The sequence below is a fragment of the Bos mutus genome, chromosome 11, assembly GCF_027580195.1.
Source record: "Bos mutus isolate GX-2022 chromosome 11, NWIPB_WYAK_1.1, whole genome shotgun sequence".
Lineage (NCBI taxonomy): Eukaryota > Metazoa > Chordata > Mammalia > Artiodactyla > Bovidae > Bos > Bos mutus.
Window position 1 is genome coordinate 92,859,649 of NC_091627.1, and position 17,883 is coordinate 92,877,531.

At 46.2% G+C, this 17,883-nt stretch overlaps 1 protein-coding gene across 2 annotated transcripts; it reads right to left on the reverse strand.

Moving 5' to 3' along the window:
• Window positions 1-1,583: 1,583 nt before the first annotated feature.
• On the reverse strand, window positions 1,584-16,450 carry FIGLA (folliculogenesis specific bHLH transcription factor). 2 transcript variants are annotated; one of them, XM_070380167.1, is made up of 5 exons: window positions 16,156-16,450; window positions 12,005-12,157; window positions 10,270-10,420; window positions 1,893-1,921; window positions 1,584-1,652 (listed from the first exon to the last, which is right to left on the reverse strand). In XM_070380167.1, the coding sequence occupies exons 1-4, from the start codon at window positions 16,429-16,431 to the stop codon at window positions 1,917-1,919; spliced, it is 585 nt and encodes a 194-aa protein (XP_070236268.1). In that variant the 5' UTR covers window positions 16,432-16,450; the 3' UTR covers window positions 1,584-1,652; window positions 1,893-1,916. The 2 variants fall into 2 exon arrangements, with proteins under 2 accessions (XP_070236268.1, XP_070236267.1); XM_070380166.1 differs by lacking the exon at window positions 1,893-1,921 and having other exon boundaries at window positions 1,587-1,652.
• Between the last annotated feature and the right edge of the window lie 1,433 nt (window positions 16,451-17,883).

Genomic DNA, 17,883 nt, shown 5'->3' on the forward strand with positions numbered 1-17,883 from the left:
CACGAGGGGAAAACCACACAGAGGGAAGTGGAACCATATATGATTGGTGTGGCGAGGCCCCAGACTCCAGAGGAAAGGCAATTCTTACTATAAAGTGCAAGCAACTTGGCTAAATTTTATTCTAGTGTTTGTGTCAAAGGTAGAACTTGCAAATAATGACCTCAGATACTTAGCAGAGGAGACTTTTAGGCAAAGCATTGAAGGTGCAACCTGAGTCCTCCTTACTGCTTATAGTAAACGCAAGAAGTGAGAGATGAATTAAAGGAAGAATTGTTAAACAAAAAGGAATCAGACTTTAGAAACTTAGACAATCCTCAGCCTCTCTATACTGTAAAAACTGAGAAAGCTTGCTCTGAAGAGAGCCCTAAGGGTGTAGGTGAATGATTGTTTAAGAGCTCATGGATGCAACTCATAGACTTAACCATCTCAGCAGAGGCCAAGAAAAGAGACGGGATTATGTAGCAGAAACTAACTGAGGCACCTCATTATGTTAGCCCTTGAAAGTGAACTATACAGTCCATGGAATTCTCCAGGCCAGAATACTGGAATGGGTAGCCTTTCCCTTCTCCAGGGGATCTTCCCAACCCAGGGATCGAACCCAGGTCTCCCTCATTGCCAGCAGATTCTTTTCTAAAATTTTCAAGACTGCTGAGCGACCAGGGAAGCCCTTATCCAACCCTTATTCTCTCCACCCATTCAACCTACAGATGTTTGTTCTCCCTTTCTTTCTTGCTTAATTGCACTCTGAAAATGATTGCCATCTAGCTACACCTGACGTTTACTCCTCTAAGACAACACTCCCTAACACTTCTTTCCTCTGGGAGTGTTCTTCACTCCAGAAAGCACGTCATGGAACAATGACCAAAATTCATACATTGAAACCCTGCTCTTCACTGTGACTGCACTCAGAGACAAGGCTTTTAGATCACTAAGGTTAAATGAGGTTGTAAGGGTGGGGCCTTCATTGCAAAGAAACTATCCTCCAATTAAAAATAAATTTTGTAAAAAAGGTTGGGGCCTTAATCTGATAGGATTGGTATTCTTATAAGAGGAAAAGAGACCAGAGCCCGAGTGCTCGCTCCACCTTGTGAGGACACAGAGAGAAAGCAACTGTCAGCAAGCCAGGGAAAGCAAACTAAATCCTTTAGGCTTTGATCTTGGTCTTCCCAGCTCCCAGAAGTGTGAGAAATAAATTTCCACTAAGCCACCCAGTCTGTGGTCTGTGTTATGGCAGCTTACATGGACTATCCACTTTTTGTGCCTCAGTTTCTCCATCTGTAAAGCAGGGGTCATTGTGCCTCTCCTGCAGAATCATTATGAGAACAAGTTATCATAAGACAAGTGTGGAGAAGAGGCCCGTTTATGTGCTAGGTCTCTGTGAGCAGTCGCTATGAAGTCTGCCTCTGTGCTCCAGGCGCTTGTGTGTCTAACCTGCACAGAGGGGCCATATGGCCTTAGCTGGGGGAGTGGAATTGAGAAAGGAGAGTCAAGTAGCTTTGTGACAGTCAAGGACATTTAAAGGGTAATTGTTACTCTTTGAATTATGACAATATTTTAAGAAAAAAGAGACTCTTAAACTTTTACGACTGCATTTATTTTTCTGTAGAAGGTAGCCCTGGGCCAGCCTTTTCACTTTTCATACTTGAGGGAACCTGAAACAGAAGAGAGCTCATTGTAAATGGCCAAAAGATAGAAACAGTTCAAAAACAAACAAGAAGTTATGAATTAACTAGTAATCAAAGATGTTTAAATTTAAAGATACCATTTTTTGCTCATTAAAACTATCATTTTAATCAATCTCATTGTTGGCAAGGATATTACGGACTCGGCACTTTTGTAAGCTGGTGGTATTATAAGTTGGCACTACACAGTAAGTCATAGATTATACCTACCTGTGACTCAGTTCTATGGGGAATCTATCCTAAAAACAAAATAAAATACAAAGAGAACTAAATACATCAGGTTGAGAACAAAAAACTGAAAACAAATGTCCAAAACAATTAGAAAATTATCCCATGGATAATTTAATGGACCATTAAAACTTGTTATAAAGACTATATGGTAACCTCTAACATGTCAATGATAGCATAAAAAAATATACAATGTTATACATCTTATGATAATTTATTAATTCACAGGAAAAATTTTGTAAGCATAGTATCAATAGTATATTTCTATCTGTGGCTTTTTTAAGATAGTAAGATAACCTTGGTCTTCCCAATTTTCTGAAGTCTCAACTTACATCCATGAGTTAAAAAAATAAAGACACCCAAATTGTGGTCAGACACTTCAGAAACTGAAACCCAAATGTACATTAGTATGAAATACTGTGATCAAAGGCTTTAATTTAGCTTTAAAAAAGCATTTATTTACTTCCTAGCCCACTTATTTACAATTAAAGAGTGATCTTTGTTAGAATGAAAGGCCATTAGAAGGTCTAAGACTATTTCCCACATCTCCCAACCCAAACCCTGCGTCCACTCACTGGATGTAGGGTGACTTCACTTCACTTCTTAGCTTCATGACATGTAAAATGGACACAGTTGTTTGTACCTCACAGGGTGGTTATGAAAATTAAATAGATTATTAGGTATAAACTGCCAGGAATAGTACCTGGCACAAAATAAGTATCAATTTTTTCTGATCTTGAGCAAGTCTTTCCAAGATACATGTCATCAACTTTCTTTTTTTGAGTTCAAATTTAGCTTTAGAAGTTTTATTTTAAAAACTTTCAACTTTTTACACAACCAGAATGTTCTAAACCTAGAAGACAAATTCATGGATTACTGTGTTCACCTAGAGGGTTAAAGGATAATTTCATTTTATCAGCCTACAGTTCAGTGCATTATAGATTATTGTCTTAGTTTCTTTCAGTTGGCTGGAAAATTCCAGGAATGTAATATTTAAGTATTGGAATACAAAAACTTGAAATTTATTGATGTTTATGGTCACAGTTCACTTAAAAATGCTGGCCTCATCTAAGTTAAGGAGTTGGAAGGTCCAAGAAGAGGGTGGTCTGAGGAATAAAACCCAACCTGCGGTTCAGCAACTTTAATAAGGCAGGTGTGCTCCTGCTGTTGGTTGTGTAGCTCTATAATCTGACACATTATCTGATGTACTTTTCCTTCCCCTGCTGAGTCAAGGCTGGGGGGTGGGGTGACGGGGAGGGGAGAAGCAGATAGGCACCAGACCAGAAGTCCTCACTCACTGAGCTTCTTCAGTTCCAAGCTTCACAATAATCTGAAAAGCAGGGCTCTTGTTGGGAAGGGGCCAACTTTGCTGAAAGGGACAGCTCTGGTGGGCAGAGCTCAGATGGCTGCTCACCCAGTAGTCACAGAGCAGAGAGGAGGCAAGACATGATGTGGGAAGACTTCCGACAACTGAAAATGGAGATGAAATTGAAACAGGAGGAAGCACCTATTCAGGGGTGATGGGTCAGCATGTGGAAGCTGCCTGATCCCTGGGAAGGGTCCTTGTACTATGCCATCCTGGGCTTTGACCCAGGGACGGGGTACGGTTCCAGAGGCAAAGTAGAGTCTGAAGAAAGCAAGAATCTGTACCCACGTCTCAGGATACAGCCTCTCAGAGGAGTGGGTGAGCACTGGCTGAGGGGCATCTTCAAGACCTGAGGGCAGCCACACTAGCCCTTCTGGGAGTAGGAAGCCAGGAGGATGAAGAGGCCTGGGTTCTGGACGGTGCCACTTAGAGAAAAGAAGCCACAGGGGGCCATAGATGCCCTCAGCCAATGTCAGCCCAACCACATTCAAGACCAGGGCCAGAGGATTAGATGGGTCAGAGGTAGAGAGACACACAGGAGTGCTCCCACTGCAACCTCCATGCTGTACACGCTCCTCACTGTACCCGAGGAGGACAGGGAGGAGGGAGAAGGCTTAAGAGGCACAGGAGTCCCCAAAGGGAACATTCTCAACACTGAACTGATTCAGTATTTACTCAAACAGGATAGACCTCCATAGAGCAAGATAAAGAGTTTTCCAACCACTTGAGTGATAAGGGTCTTAATGGGTTCTCAAGAACAAGTGGAGAACAGTGTAGGAAGTAAAATGGCCTTTCTGCCCATCTAAACTGTGCTCTAACCGCTTATACTACTTCGGTGAGTGAAAGTCCAGCCAGGACCCCAAGATCAGAATCCAGTCTTGTTCAGAAGACAGCCTCGCTGTCTCATGTCTGAGGGAGAACCATACAGATGATTCTTCCAGTAAACGAAGCTCTTTAGAGTAAGCAGGGCTCTGGCCACTAAGCCCCATGTCTCCTCCCTTGGGGACCTGGCCCAAACAGCATGATGTTTGGGGGACTCTGCCCCACGGTTCCTCTCACCTCCAAGCACCCCAGTGAGGTCGGCATCCAGGCCTGTGTTCTACACAAGAGCTGCCGCAGGGACAACTCCTGAGGGAAAACTCATCCAGAAAGGAAGAGAATGAGCCAAAGAGGATGGAAGAGTTCCAAAAAATAATTGTGTTGTATCTCTAATCCCTTTACCCTCCTGCTGACAGATCTGCCAGGAACACCATGTCTTTGGAGTCCGTTTTATCCCTGATGTGCTCTGCAGAACCCAGGGTTAGAACAGGGGCAAGGTGGCGGCTGGGAGGATCCACTGACCTCCCTCAGGGGCTGGCTCACATGGCCTGAGCATTTGGTGGTTTTCTGCTGATCCAGAGCTGACCCAGGGAGGTCCCACAGCAGGTCAGAGACGCTCTGCCTCTCAGGACCCTCTCAGCAAAGGGTCTTTGAGAGTCCCTTCCATCCAATTCTTGCCATTGTCTCCCACATTCATGTGGGACCAATGAGATGGACCTTTCATAGAACTCATATAAATGAGATTTCCCTGGCATTCCAGTGGCTAAGATTCCACACTCCCAATGCAGTGAGCCGGGTTCGGTCCCTGGTCAGGGAACTAGATCCCATAGGCCGCAACTAAGAAGTTCACATGCCACAGTGAACAAAAGATCCCACGTGCTGCAACTAAGACCCAGTGCAGCCCAAAAAATACTAGAAAAAACTCATATAAATCATCCCTCAAGAAGTTCATAAGAATAGATAAGAAATTACCTTAATTTAACCACCATGCCCATGATATGTCAGAGAAACAGAAATTACTGGCTTTCTCAGAAGATGCTAAGCTCACTGACAGACTCAGGGGCACGTAGCAGCTAGAGATCTCCTCAAACACACCAGGCTTCATGTCCACATGCTCACCTCCACACACACAGACAAAACCTGCTTCCCGACTGATTCAATCTTTTATCCCCACAGAAGAATCCGAGTTCCAACAAAAGACATCTCCTTCTCTTATTTTCATGAAGAAATGAGACTATGTCTTCCCTGTAACACTTTCTTCTTACCTGATCAGACTGGGCCTTAAAAGTCTTCCTGGGAAACCAGAATTGAAAGAGACACATGTACCCCAATGTTCATTGTAGCACTGCGTACAATAGTAGCTAGGGCATGGAATCAACCTAGATGTCCATCAGCAGACGGATGGATAAGGAAGTTGTGATACATATACACAATGGAATATTATTCAGCTATAAAAAAGAATGTATTTGAGTCAGTTCTAATGAGGTGGATGAAACTGGAGCCTATTATACAGAGTGAAGTAAGCCAGAAAGAAAAACACAAATATACAGCATATTAATGCATATATATATATATATATAGAATTTAGAAAGATGGTAATGACAATCCTACATGCAGGGCAGCAAAGGAGACACAGACGTAAAGAACAGACTTTTGGACTCTGTGGGAGAAGGCAAGGGTGGGATGATTTGAGAGAACAGCATTGAAACATGTATATCACCATACGTAAAACAGATGACCAGTGCAAGTTCAATGCATGAAGCAGGGCACTCAAAGCTGGTGCTCTGGGACAAGCCAGAGGGATGGGGTGGGGAGGGAGGTGGGAGGGGGGTTCAGGACGGGGGGACACATGTGCACCCATGGCTGATTCGTGTCAGTGCATGGCAAAAACCCACAATGTAAAGTAGTTATCCTCCAATTAAATTTTTTTTAATTATTTAAAAAGAATCTTCCTTGGAAACAAGACACTGTGTAGCACAGGGAACTCAACTTAATCCACTGTGGTGACCTGAATGGGAAGGAAGTCCAAAAGGGCATATATGGATATGTATGGCTGAGTCCATACAGTAAAATCTAACACAAAATTGTAAAGCAACTATACTCCAATAAAAGTAATTTAAAAATAAGAGTCTTCCCAGGTTCTGGTTGGATCTCCTCCTCAGTAGCTGCAGCCTGGGGACCACTCCAACAGAGGTGGCATGACTCCAAAGTTAGATGGATGCCATCCTACATGCCACATCTTACCTTACCAAAGTTCCAGAGAGAATGACTAGCATTCACATCATTCGAGCGTGTGTGCGTGCTAAGTCACTTCAGTGGTGTCTGACTCTTTGCAACCCTATGGACCATAGCACACCAGGCCCCTCTGTACAAGGGATTCTCCAGGCAAGAATACTGGAGTGGGTTGCCATGCCTTCCTCCAGGGTCTCCTCCCATCCCAGGGATCAAACCCATGTCTCTTCTATTTCCTGCACTGGCAGGCAGGTTCTTTACTACTACCAACCCCTAAACCTCCAAAGCACCCCAGAGCCAAAGGCAACCACTTGTGCAGCTTTCCTTATGAGCTCAGTGACCCTGATCTGCAAAAATTAAACACCTACATGGAGATGCAGTAAGAGCGGGTGGGGGCTGACAAACCAAAGAGCACCCACCCCCTCAAAAGGGACGTTCAACTTTTTAAAATATTCTGTGACTAAACTCATCTGCATATGCCCACTAGGCCACCAGTGAACACTGGGGAAGATAAACGTGCTTCCCAAGGAAAAGTCTAGACCGTCCTCCCCACTACCCCACTGCTGTGCTGCTATATGGGATCTTTGCTATCACACGTGGCCACTACCTGGGGAAAACATGAGATAGAAAATAAAACAACAGACACTTCAATGCCTTCCCAGGGTGCTAATAAATTCATCCCAACTAGCCAGACCATCTGATTTCAGAGCTTAAATTGCTATTAGAAGAAATGTCCCCAGGGTTTAATTTCACACACACATTATCACAACCTGCAGGGTGGGGGCAGGGGGGCGTTGAGGAGATCTGCCACCCACCAGGCTTCTTTCTCTCAGAAACTCTCTCCAAGGACTGCTCCTATGACAGACCAAAATTGAGACGTGCAGGATGGCGGCACACCCAGATCCCACAACAGACGTTTATGTTCACACATATATCCCTTTCCAGAGCCCCTGAGATCCCAGCACAATTGGTATCTCACTTCCGCACTGAGGGTGGACTTTGTCCAGGGACACAGTCTCTACAGGATTACAGGAAACTCAGAGCAACATTCAGAGTTTTGCCTGGTGTGAAATGCCTAAGCCACAGCCATCAGTGACAAATAGAAGAAGTAAAGAGTGGTGGGTTAGTGAACATCATGCCACCCAGCCTAATCTCCAAACAGTAAAATCTTATACCTTGAAAGCCCAGTTTAAACAAGCCTCCCCTGAACCTTGACATTAATCCCTCTCCCTCCCAAGGCCAGACGCTGTGGCTTCACATGGCCATGTCCCCTCCATCCACACACACAAGCACTTGCTGATTCGGTCCCAGGTGAACCTGCTCTGGCCCGAGCAGTTCACCTCCTCCCTCCCTGCCATCAGCAGATTCTTGTGTGCTTCACCAGGGCTCTGGCCTCAACAATGTTGTTCATCTGGCACAGCTTCTTCCAACCCCAGCCCCAAGTCTCCCCAGGTGCCAATCTCTGCCTGCACCAGATTCCGCTCCTGAGATCCTCTCCAAGAGTGGAAAAATGGGTGCTGCTTCTGCAGACTGAAGTTGGAGGAGATCTGCCTCCCAGTTCCTGAGCCCCACATGGACATTTCAATCCAGTGAGCCACACTGGTTGTCCCCATGTCTCCAGGTAGGGTATCTGACTGGATCCTGAAACCCTATGTATTAGCAGTTGCCCTTTCAGGTAAAGCAGAATACTTTGGGAAATGAAGGCCAACCTGAGCGTTGTTTCCTTGGCCCCTTTATCTCTATCCCTCCTGGAGAGGGTTCTGTGGAGGGGCAGCCTGTCACGGGTGTTGTTATGGGCTGAACCATGGCCCCCAAAACGCATGTGGAAGTCCCAGCCCCCAGTACCTGGGACTGTATTTGGACTTAGGACCTTTAAAGAGGTGATTAAGTTAAAAAGAGGCCATTGAGGGTGGTCCCTAATCCAATCTGACTGGTGTCCTTATAAGAGGAGGAAATTTGGGCACATAGACACCAGGGGGTCAAGCCCACACTGAGGCAAGGCCACCTCAAGCCAAGGAGAGAGGCCAGAAGAAAACACGCTCGCCAACACCTCAACTGTAAGACTTCCAGCCTCCAGAACTGTAAGAAACAAATGTGTGCTCTTTAAGTCACTTGGTCTGTGTGCTTTGCAGCTCTAGCAAACCAACTTCAGGTGCTAAAACCCAAGGAGAAGAGCCACAGAGGGAGGAGATGACATCGAGATGAGACGAGGTGGGAGGCGAACTACCCACTGGATGTCCTTGATAAAAGGTTGATTCCAAGGCTGGGGCTGGAAAAGTATAAGATGCTTGAGCTTGGACCATCTTTTGCCAGAAAGGAAGTGATCAAAGGATGATAGTGATGGGATTTCCCTGGTAGTCCAGAGTTAAGAATCCACCTTGCAATGCAGGGCACATAGGCCTGCTCTGTACCAGGCCCAAGGGGACTAGCAGGAAGGACCAGCCAGTCGGGTATCTCACCATGAGAATGACTTGGTGATGCCTATCTGACGAGGACCAGTGAAGATTAAATGCAAGCAAGATTCTTGCCTTAACACCTAACACATGAAAACCACATTTGTGGAAGTGTTACTGTTATTCACTTAGGCAGTCGGGTTCAAGCTTCAGTTCACTCTTTGTTCTTAATCATTCCCTATCAGCTCATGTAGTAGCAAGAGGAATTCTGTCTCCTAAAAGTTGATGGGAGAGGGGAAGTTTTAAATCTCAAGTGGCCCAAACTGGAATATCTAGACTGAGCATGTGCACAAGTAGAATCCTTAGAAATCAGTAATCAGATCAGAAATGAGGCCAGCCAATCAGCAGAAAGTCTGTCAGACCTCAAACCAGAGTGAAGTGCTGGTGACAGCCACAGAGCGGCGATGCCTGGGGCCCACTGTTGACTGCTCACCGGTCAATACCGATGGCTCACGGCGAGGCAAGCCAACTTTATAAAGGCCGAGCGAACGCTGACACGCCAGGTACTATGCTAGACGCTCCACTGACATGATGTCATTTGAACCTCACAGGTACCTTACATAGGTACAATTATCATTCCCAATCTACAGATGGGGAAATTGAGGGTTGGAAAACTTCAGCACCTCATTCAAGGTCACACCAACAAGTGGTAAAACCAGGGTTTGAACCTCAGCATTCTGTCTCCAGAGCCACCACTCAGCAGGTCTCCTAAACCAGCTCCCACGACCAACCATCATTTGCTACTCCATAGCCCCCACTGTTCCTTATACCACACTAAGCAACTTGCTTAGTTCCAGATTTCTGCAAGCCTTTCTTGTTTCAGTAGCAATAATAGAACAGGGGATCTTATCTATGTAACACAGAGACACAAGAGCAATACCTCTACTTCCTAGACTTGGAGAAAAGCAGGCTGCTCCTTCCAACAGTTTCTTTAGTTTGGCAAAGTAATAAGCAATAATATTTCAATAAACTCCTTTGTTATTATAGAAAACTTGTTGCTCTGACTTTGCAACAAAGGTCAACTTAAAAACAAATGTGCCTCTGAGTGTGCACGTGTGTACATGGGATCACCATGCAGCTTTACGAAGGGCAAGCTACTTATTTTTCTGGAGACCTCAGTATCCAGAAAACCTTTTGACGTATTAATCAGGGTCATAAAAAATTAAGCTTAGGTCTGTACAGGGTGATTCTGGAGGAGCTGCCTTCCCCTTGAACTGCTTTCCAATGAACTCGGAACATAATAATAGATCTTTCAAACTAGCAAACTCACCTGCCCACCTAGGTGTTTTCACACAGTGATCTTGCTTCAATCATGGTTTAACATGGAAAATACCTTATGCCCAAGGGATGTCTTATGAGTTTTTGGATATCAACATAACTATTCAAGAACAAACACTTTTCCAGACTCCTCGCTGGGGAGAGAATTCCCATCGTAGACACCATCCCATCGTAGACACCGCCCTCTGGCGACAAGTATGTGCCAACTCACCACTGCCACCATCTGCCCAGGACCCTTCCTTCTCATTCTTCAAGCCCATAGCACAGCCGGCACGTTGTATAATTCTCGATAGCTCTCTAGCTGAGGATGTATGTAGCTCAGAAGTATTGCTGCTATAGCTCTGATGATCGGGGTCTCGTTTCTAGAAACCATATGTAGTTGTCAAACAGTATAATGGGACAGATTTTGACTATTTAAGCCAATATATTTCAAAGTTTTAACCTATGAAATTTTATTTAAGTGATGAGAGCAATGTTTAAGTTATTATGGAAAGAAAAATCATTGCTCAGCAGACTGGCTTCTGTTCTGCTGTAACCTTAAAATGTTGTGTGATTGGAAACTACATTAAAAAGATTATAGCATGAAACAGATTCTGTATTTTATGTAGCACCAAAGCACTTATATTAGGTGATTCACATGTAAGGAAAAACTAATGCAGCCGTCTGCATCTGTGCAAATATTGCAACCACTCTACAACCCAGCCATCCAGTTTGTCCATCAGGACAATCTATCCCTGCTACCAGTGCAGAATGTATCCTCCCAGTCGTCACATTAGTAGGACTAGCGGACAAGAGGAAGAATCTAAAATGTACCACTAAGCATTTGTCTATTTCTGTTCCTGAGTATATTTCCCTTCTATCTGTCCTCTTCAGTCCCTAAACAGGATCGCATTGCTAATTAGAAAAGACCTTCATTGATCCAACAATTGTCATCGTTCTTCCATCCTTTTCGAGCCTCTTTTCAGTCTCAGACTTTCAGATTGAATAGACTTGAAGCTTTACACTTCCCTCTGTTAGATTTCAGATATTTACCAATAACATACCATCAACCCACCAAAGGCTGGCCTCCAGCCCACTCCTGTCCTTCACGTTCTGTGCCTGGTTGTCTTCCTGGCCCCACGTATAGCTTCTCGCACAATTTCCCACACTTGGATCCCCAAGATTTCCCCTCCCTGATTGTAGGGTCCCATCTTGCTTCTCCATCTGCCCCTCTCTGATAGCCCCTCCTTCTCCTGTTCCTTAGGGCACATCTCTAAGGCCTTTTCTCTCTTCATATCTTACCTCCTCTGATGACGAATACATTTTCAAGCCTTCCGAATTTGCCTCTCCATGGAATGAGCTCATGAATCCAGCTCACACCTTCCACTGATGAAGACCCCTGAGCTATGTGTCCCAATAATAGTGGTGACATTACAGGGCTTTACAGTTTACAAAGCAGGTTCACCTATGTAGTCCCACTGAATGGTCACAAAATCCCATGAGATTGGCATCAAAGGAGATCAATGAGCTCTCCAGCAGGGTTGACCCCCAGGGAGGTCTTCTCCCAAGGGACACCCCTCTTCCTTTCTGTGCTTCCTGTCTGATGTGTGTTCTGCTGAAGAACAGCACTGCCACAGAGTGGCTTTAGGGACCCTCCTCTCATGTCCCTGCTATCAAAGTCCCATCAAAGGCTAAGCAATTCAGCGCTAGAGGCTCTGGACAGTGACAGGAAGGATACAGATGGTCAGAACTTGACTCCAAAGCTCACACAGGCCTAGATTCAGACTCCAGTCCTGACACTGCTTAGCTGTGGGACCTTTGCCTGTATTTGGTTTCTTCCTCAGTAAAAGCAGCATCTGTACTAGGTCAGAGGACTGTATAACTAGCACAGACGCAGAAGTTGGCCTGCACCTAGAAAGAGCTCAATAACGGCGAGTGTCATTGTTCTAACTTCTTAAAACCTTTACCTCGGAGTCTTTGGCTTCTTCCAAAATATCACTGAGAACTTGTATGTATTCAGTTGCACCTCTGAGGATATCAACTTTGCTAGGCTTCCTGTTTTGGGGAAGAAATGGCACCAGTGCCTTCAGTTTGGCCAAACCATGGTTGAGATTTTTTATCTGGAAAGGAAGAAGGCACAGTGACACACAGGAAGCCAATCTGTAAGGCGTCTCCCCAGACTACAGAAGGTGGTGGTGGGGGGTCGTGAGGCCGAGCAGGCTCGTGCCCAAGCACTGCCGCTCCACTGGCAGTACAGTCCCTGGCAAGGGGAGCGGGAGCGGCACGAGCCTGGCACGAGGCGTGGGTGGACTGCAAAGGGTGTCGAGGTCCACGCTGGCCTCTTCCTCTGAGAGCACCCCCGCTGCAAAACAGAGGCAGAGCCGCTACCAGTGGCTAAAAGCTCTGAGTCAGCACTCAAGGATTCAAATCCAACTCTGCCACTTGGCTCTACAGAAGTGTGTAGGACACTTCATATTACCAAGCCTTGGTTTATTTGCAAAGTGGAAAATCCTCACCTTGTAGTGGTGTAGCTGCTGATTAAGGAACATAATTTCACATCAAATATTTCCCCCTGCACATAGAAAGTCCTCAATAAGTTGCATTGATGATAATGAGTAAAATGTACAAACACTTGTCTATTCAAGTACTGTGCCAACCATTCTTCAACCTCATTCCAAACTGAGTTGATGATATAGTCAAGTATTAGAGTCCAGAGAGTCTGCATATTGGTGAGACTTGAAAGGTAGAAAGAAGTACCTTTTTTTCTTAATCTTCAGGGTCTAAATCCTTGTCTCTGGAGGCCTGGAATGCTCATTATCACACTGCCCACCCCCCTGTGAGGGGGAAACAGACCCTTGAAGAACTGGCTCTACACAGGAAACCACTCAGTTATATTGAGAGCTCCCTTCTACCCCACATCAAATTGGACAATGAACAGAGGCCATTCACAGCAGAATACGATAACCAATGAATTTATGAAATATCAAACTTTAATCAAAGAACTGCAGACTAAAATAGAAATTATGGGTGGGAGGAAGGCTCAAAAGGGAGGGGATATATGTATACTTATAGCTGATTCATATTGATTTACAGCAGAAACCAACACCAACATTGTAAAGCAATTATCTTCCATTTAAAAATACAAAAAATAAAGCAGAAATTGGATACCATTTTTTGTGTACCAAGCTGGCAACATTTTTATTTTGATTATCATACCCAGCATTGGGATGGAAAAAGGAAACCGTCCAATAGCCTGTAAAAGGGGATACACATTAATTAATGAACTTTTCTAGAAAGCAACTGGGCAACCTGTATCAAAAGTCACGAGACTGCTTATGTCCCAGTAATTCCATGTCTAATGTTTTGTTGGAAAGCAATTATCAGACATGGAGGTAGATCTTTGTACCACTAAAAAGGTGCAAAAAAGCATATATGCCCAACACTAGGAGGCTGGATAAGCAGTCTATTTGTATGTTGGACTATAAAGTCGAAAGCTGTTCTGCTTAGGAATATGAGGAAATGTTTTTGATAATGTTAAGTGAATAAAAGCATAAAAATATATACTCAGTTCAGTCACTCAGTCGTGTCCAACTCTTTGCGACCCCATGATCACAGCACGCCAGGCCTCCCTGTCCATCACCAACTCCCGGAGTTCACTCAAACTCATGTCCATCAAGTCGGTGATGCCATCCAGGCATCTCGTCCTCTGTCATCCCCTTCTCCTCCTCCCCCCAATCCCTCCCAACTCTTCGCATGAGGTGGCCAAAGTATTGGAGTTTCAGCTTCAGCCTCAGTCCTTCCAATGAACACCCAGGACTGATCTCCTTTAGGATGGACTGGTTGGATTTCCTTGCAGTCCAAGGGACTCTCAAGAGTCTCCTCCAACACCACAGTTCAAAAGCATCAATTCTTCGGCGCTCAGCTTTCTTCACAGTCCAACTCTCACATCTATACATGACCACTGGAAAAACCATAGCCTTGACTAGACGGACCTTTGTTGGCAAAATAATATCTCTGCTTTTCAATATGCTGTCTAGGATGGTCATAACTTTCCTTCCAAGGAGCAAGTGTCTTTTAATTTCATGGCTGCCATCACCATCTGCAGTGATTCTGGAGCCCCCAAAAATAAAGTCTGACACTGTTTCCACTGTTTCCCCATCTATCTGCAATGAAGTGATGGGACCAGACGCCGTGATCTTAGTTTTCTGAATGTTGAACTTTAAGCCAACTTTTTCACTCTCCTCTTTCACTTTCATCAAGAGGCTTTTTAAGTTCCTCTTCACTTTCTGCCATAAGGGTGGTGTCATCTGCATATCTGAGGTTATTGATATTTCTCCCGGCAATCTTGATACTGCTGCTGCTGCTAAGTCGCTTCAGTTGTGTCCGACTCTGTGCAACCCCATAGACGGCAGCCCACCAGGCTCTCCCGTCCCTGGGATTCTCCAGGCAAGAACACTGGAGTGGGTTGCCATTTCTTTCTCCAATGCAGGAAAGTGAAAAGTGAAAGTGAAGTCGCTCAGTCGTGTCTGACCCTCAGTGACCCCATGGACTGTAGCCTTCCAGGCTCCTCTGTCCATGGGATTTTCCAGGCAAGAGTACTGGAGTGGGGTGCCATTGCCTTCTCCGATCTTGATACTAAGTGATCACAATTTTATAAAATTATATATATATGCTTCCCAGGTGGCAATAGTGGTAAAGAACCTGCCTCCCAATGCAGAGACCCAGGTCTGATACATGGGTGAGGAAGATCCCCTAGAAAAGGGCATGCAACCCACTCCAGTATTCTTGCCTGGAGAATTCCATGGACGGGGGAGCCTGACCGGCTACAGTACATGGGGTCACAAAGAGTTGGACATGACTGAAGCGACTTAGCACACACATACATATGCACAAATTTAAGTAGGAAAAAGACCAGGAAGATTTAACAAGAATGACAGTTACTGTGAGTGTTTCCGTTCCCTGTTTAGCTCTATCTTCCAGGTGTACTAATTCTCACTAGTAGGTGTACTTTATTCTCTATCTTCCAGGTGTACTACTCTCATCATTATAAAGAAGAATGAGGTCATTAGTTTTAAACTAGTGGATAACACCAGGACTGATTCTCTGCAGAAAGCAATTCCTTCCTGGTGGGGAAAGCCCAACTTAAAATGCCAAATACAGGAACAGAACCTTATTCGAGAACCACACCAACACATCAGATCACAGGGTTATCATAAAGGGCTCCCAACTTTCCCTGAAGTCTTTTACACTCACTGGGTTCTTTCTCCTCACACCTGAGCCCAAACAGAGCTCCGAGTTGATTGACTGGAGCTACGTTGCTAAAGGGTCCAGAAGTGTGCATGAACACCCCCAGCAAGGCATCGAAGAGCATCCTCCTCGGGTCCCAGGTCAGAATGTGTGCCCTCCCTCTTCCACCGCTCACCCTTCCCTGTCTCGGATCCTCTCTGCAGCGGGCAACCCAAAGACAGCAACGGACTGAAAGGAGACCGAATTTGACAAGTTTGGGATCGGAGTTTAGTGAGAAATACTGAAATGCCGGTAGGTGGCGCTCCGACTCCGCCCGCCGGACCATCCGGGTGGGTGATTTGCCGCGTACCCGCCAGACGGAAACAGCCACTTTCAGTCTCCCGCCTGGGAGTTGAGTGGGAGTCTGGGTGCACACCGAGACGTTGTTTAAATTCTTCGTTGAAAGTAAGGAAAAGAGTAACTTCCATTAGGTCATCTGTCCCACGCCCCATTTGGGCTTCGGCGCAGGGTAAAGGGGGCCCCAAGCACCCACTAAGCGCAGAAGGTAGGGAGATGGAAGCGCCCTGCCGCCTCCGAGGGTTTAAAGCACCTGCCAGCGGGAGGTGTTTCTGAAGCGGTCGGGGTTCCCCTCGGCCTCCCCAGACCGGCTTCCTGCTCGGCTCCAGGTGGGTCACAGGTGAGGCGCCAGCCCGCGCGGGTGGAAGGGAGCCAGGTGGCCCTTGGGAGGTCCCAGCCGCTCCGGGCCCCCAAGGGGGAGGTGGACTTCCCGGGCCCCCTAGGTGTCTGAAGTGGCTGGCGGGTCTCGGGGGGAGCCTGGAGGAAGGCGGCCGGGTTCTGGCGCGGGGACCCAGCGGGGCCGGCCTGAACTCACCCGCTCGCGCTCTTTGGCGTTGGCCACGCGCCGCCGCTCCAGCACCAACTGCACGTCCTGGGTGGACGAAGGCAGCCGCTTGAGCCGGCAGATGGTGGCCTGCTGGGGCAGCGGCCCGAACTGCTCCCGCAGCACGTCGTCCAGGAGCTCGGCAGGCGGTACCCTCAGGAGCTCGGGCGCGGCGTCCATGGCTGCGCGCGGGGGCGGCGGGCAGCTGGGCCTTCCCCGGGGGCGCCTGGGCCCCTCGGGGGCGGGGCCCCGGGCTCCTGCCGACATCCCCCTGCGCACCTGCGTACCTGCCTGCTCCGGGGAAGCGGCTCCGAGACCCTCAATTTAACTAACTCCACACGTGATTCCCCTGACGCCTGGATTGCAGCGCTGGCTCGCAAATCTGCTGCATATCGGAGTCACCTGGGAAGTTTTTAAAAACCCCTGCTAGGGTACCAGTCCCTCACCTTCTAATTTAACCAATCTGAGTCGGGGCCTGAGCTACTGGATACATGTATGCGTGCATGCTGAGTCGCTTCAGTCGTCTCTGACTCTATGCGACACTATGGACTGTAGCCCGCCAGGCTCCTCTGTCCCTAGGATTCTCCAGGCAAGAATGGAGTGGGTTGTCATGCCCTCCTCCAGGGAATCTTTCCGACCCAGGGATAGAACTCTTTAAGTCTCCTGCACTGGCAGACGGGTTCTTTATATCACCAGCACCATCTGGAAAGCCATATATGTATACATGTGTAGGCAAATAAACATGAACACATATACATTTACCAGGAAAAAAATTTGATGGATGCACATTTTTAAAAATTCATTTTGAAATATATGAGTTGCAAGAGCAGTAACACAAAGGTTCTGTATCCCCTTCACCTAGATCTCCACTTGTTAACTATTTTCACATTTGCTCCATCTCTCCCCTTCTATGAATTGTCCCATTTTCTTTTTTTTAATATAAATTTATTTATTTTCATTGGAGGTTAATTACTTTACAATATTGTATTGGTTTTGCCATACATCAACATGAATCCGCCACAGGTGTACACGTGTTCCCCATCCCGAACCCCCCTCTCTCCTCCCTCCCGATACCATCCCTCTGGGTCGTCTCAGTGCACCAGCCCCAAGCATCCAGTATCATGCATCGATGATGATGATTCGTTTCTTATATGATATTATACATATTTCAATGCCATTCTCCCAAATCATCCCACCCTCACCCTCTCCCACAGAGTCCAAAAGACTGTTCTGTACATCTGTGTCTCTTTTGCTGTCTCACATACAGGGTTATCATTACCATCTTTCTAAATTCCATATATATGCGTTAGTATACTGTATTGGTGTTTTTCTTTCTGGCTTACTTCACTCTGTATCATAGGCTCCAGTTTCATCCACCTCATTAGAACTGATTCAAATGTATTCTTTTTAATGGCTTCATTATTCTTTTTCTAAAGCGTTTTCTTTGTCTTGTCCTGTCGTCATGGCTTTGACAGTTTCAGAGAGTAGAAGACTTTCAGTCTGTAGGATGTCCCTCAACTGGGGTCTGTCCAATGTTTCCTCATGTCCAGGCCCAGGTCCTGACCTTATGGCAGGGATTCCACAGAGAAGACGCTGGACTTTCCTCAGCGCTTCATATCAGGAGGCGTGTGGTGTTGACCTGTCCTGACACTGGTGACGTTAACTTTGGTCACCCAGTCAAGGTGGTGTCTGCCAGGCTTCTTCACATTAATTGACATT

Excerpts from the sequence above, each read along its gene's own strand:
- FIGLA (XM_070380166.1), bottom strand. The coding sequence starts at position 16,431 with ATGTCGGCAGGAGCCCGGGGCCCCGCCCCCGAGGGGCCCAGGCGCCCC. Across the intron at positions 12,158-16,155 it reads ACGCCAAAGAGCGCGAGCGG|ATAAAAAATCTCAACCATGG; the intron begins GTGAGTTCAGGC and ends CTTCCTTTCCAG. Across the intron at positions 1,653-10,269 it reads CTGGGCAGATGGTGGCAGTG|GTTCCCTCAAGTATGAAAAG; the intron begins GTGAGTTGGCAC and ends CTTCTGTTTCAG.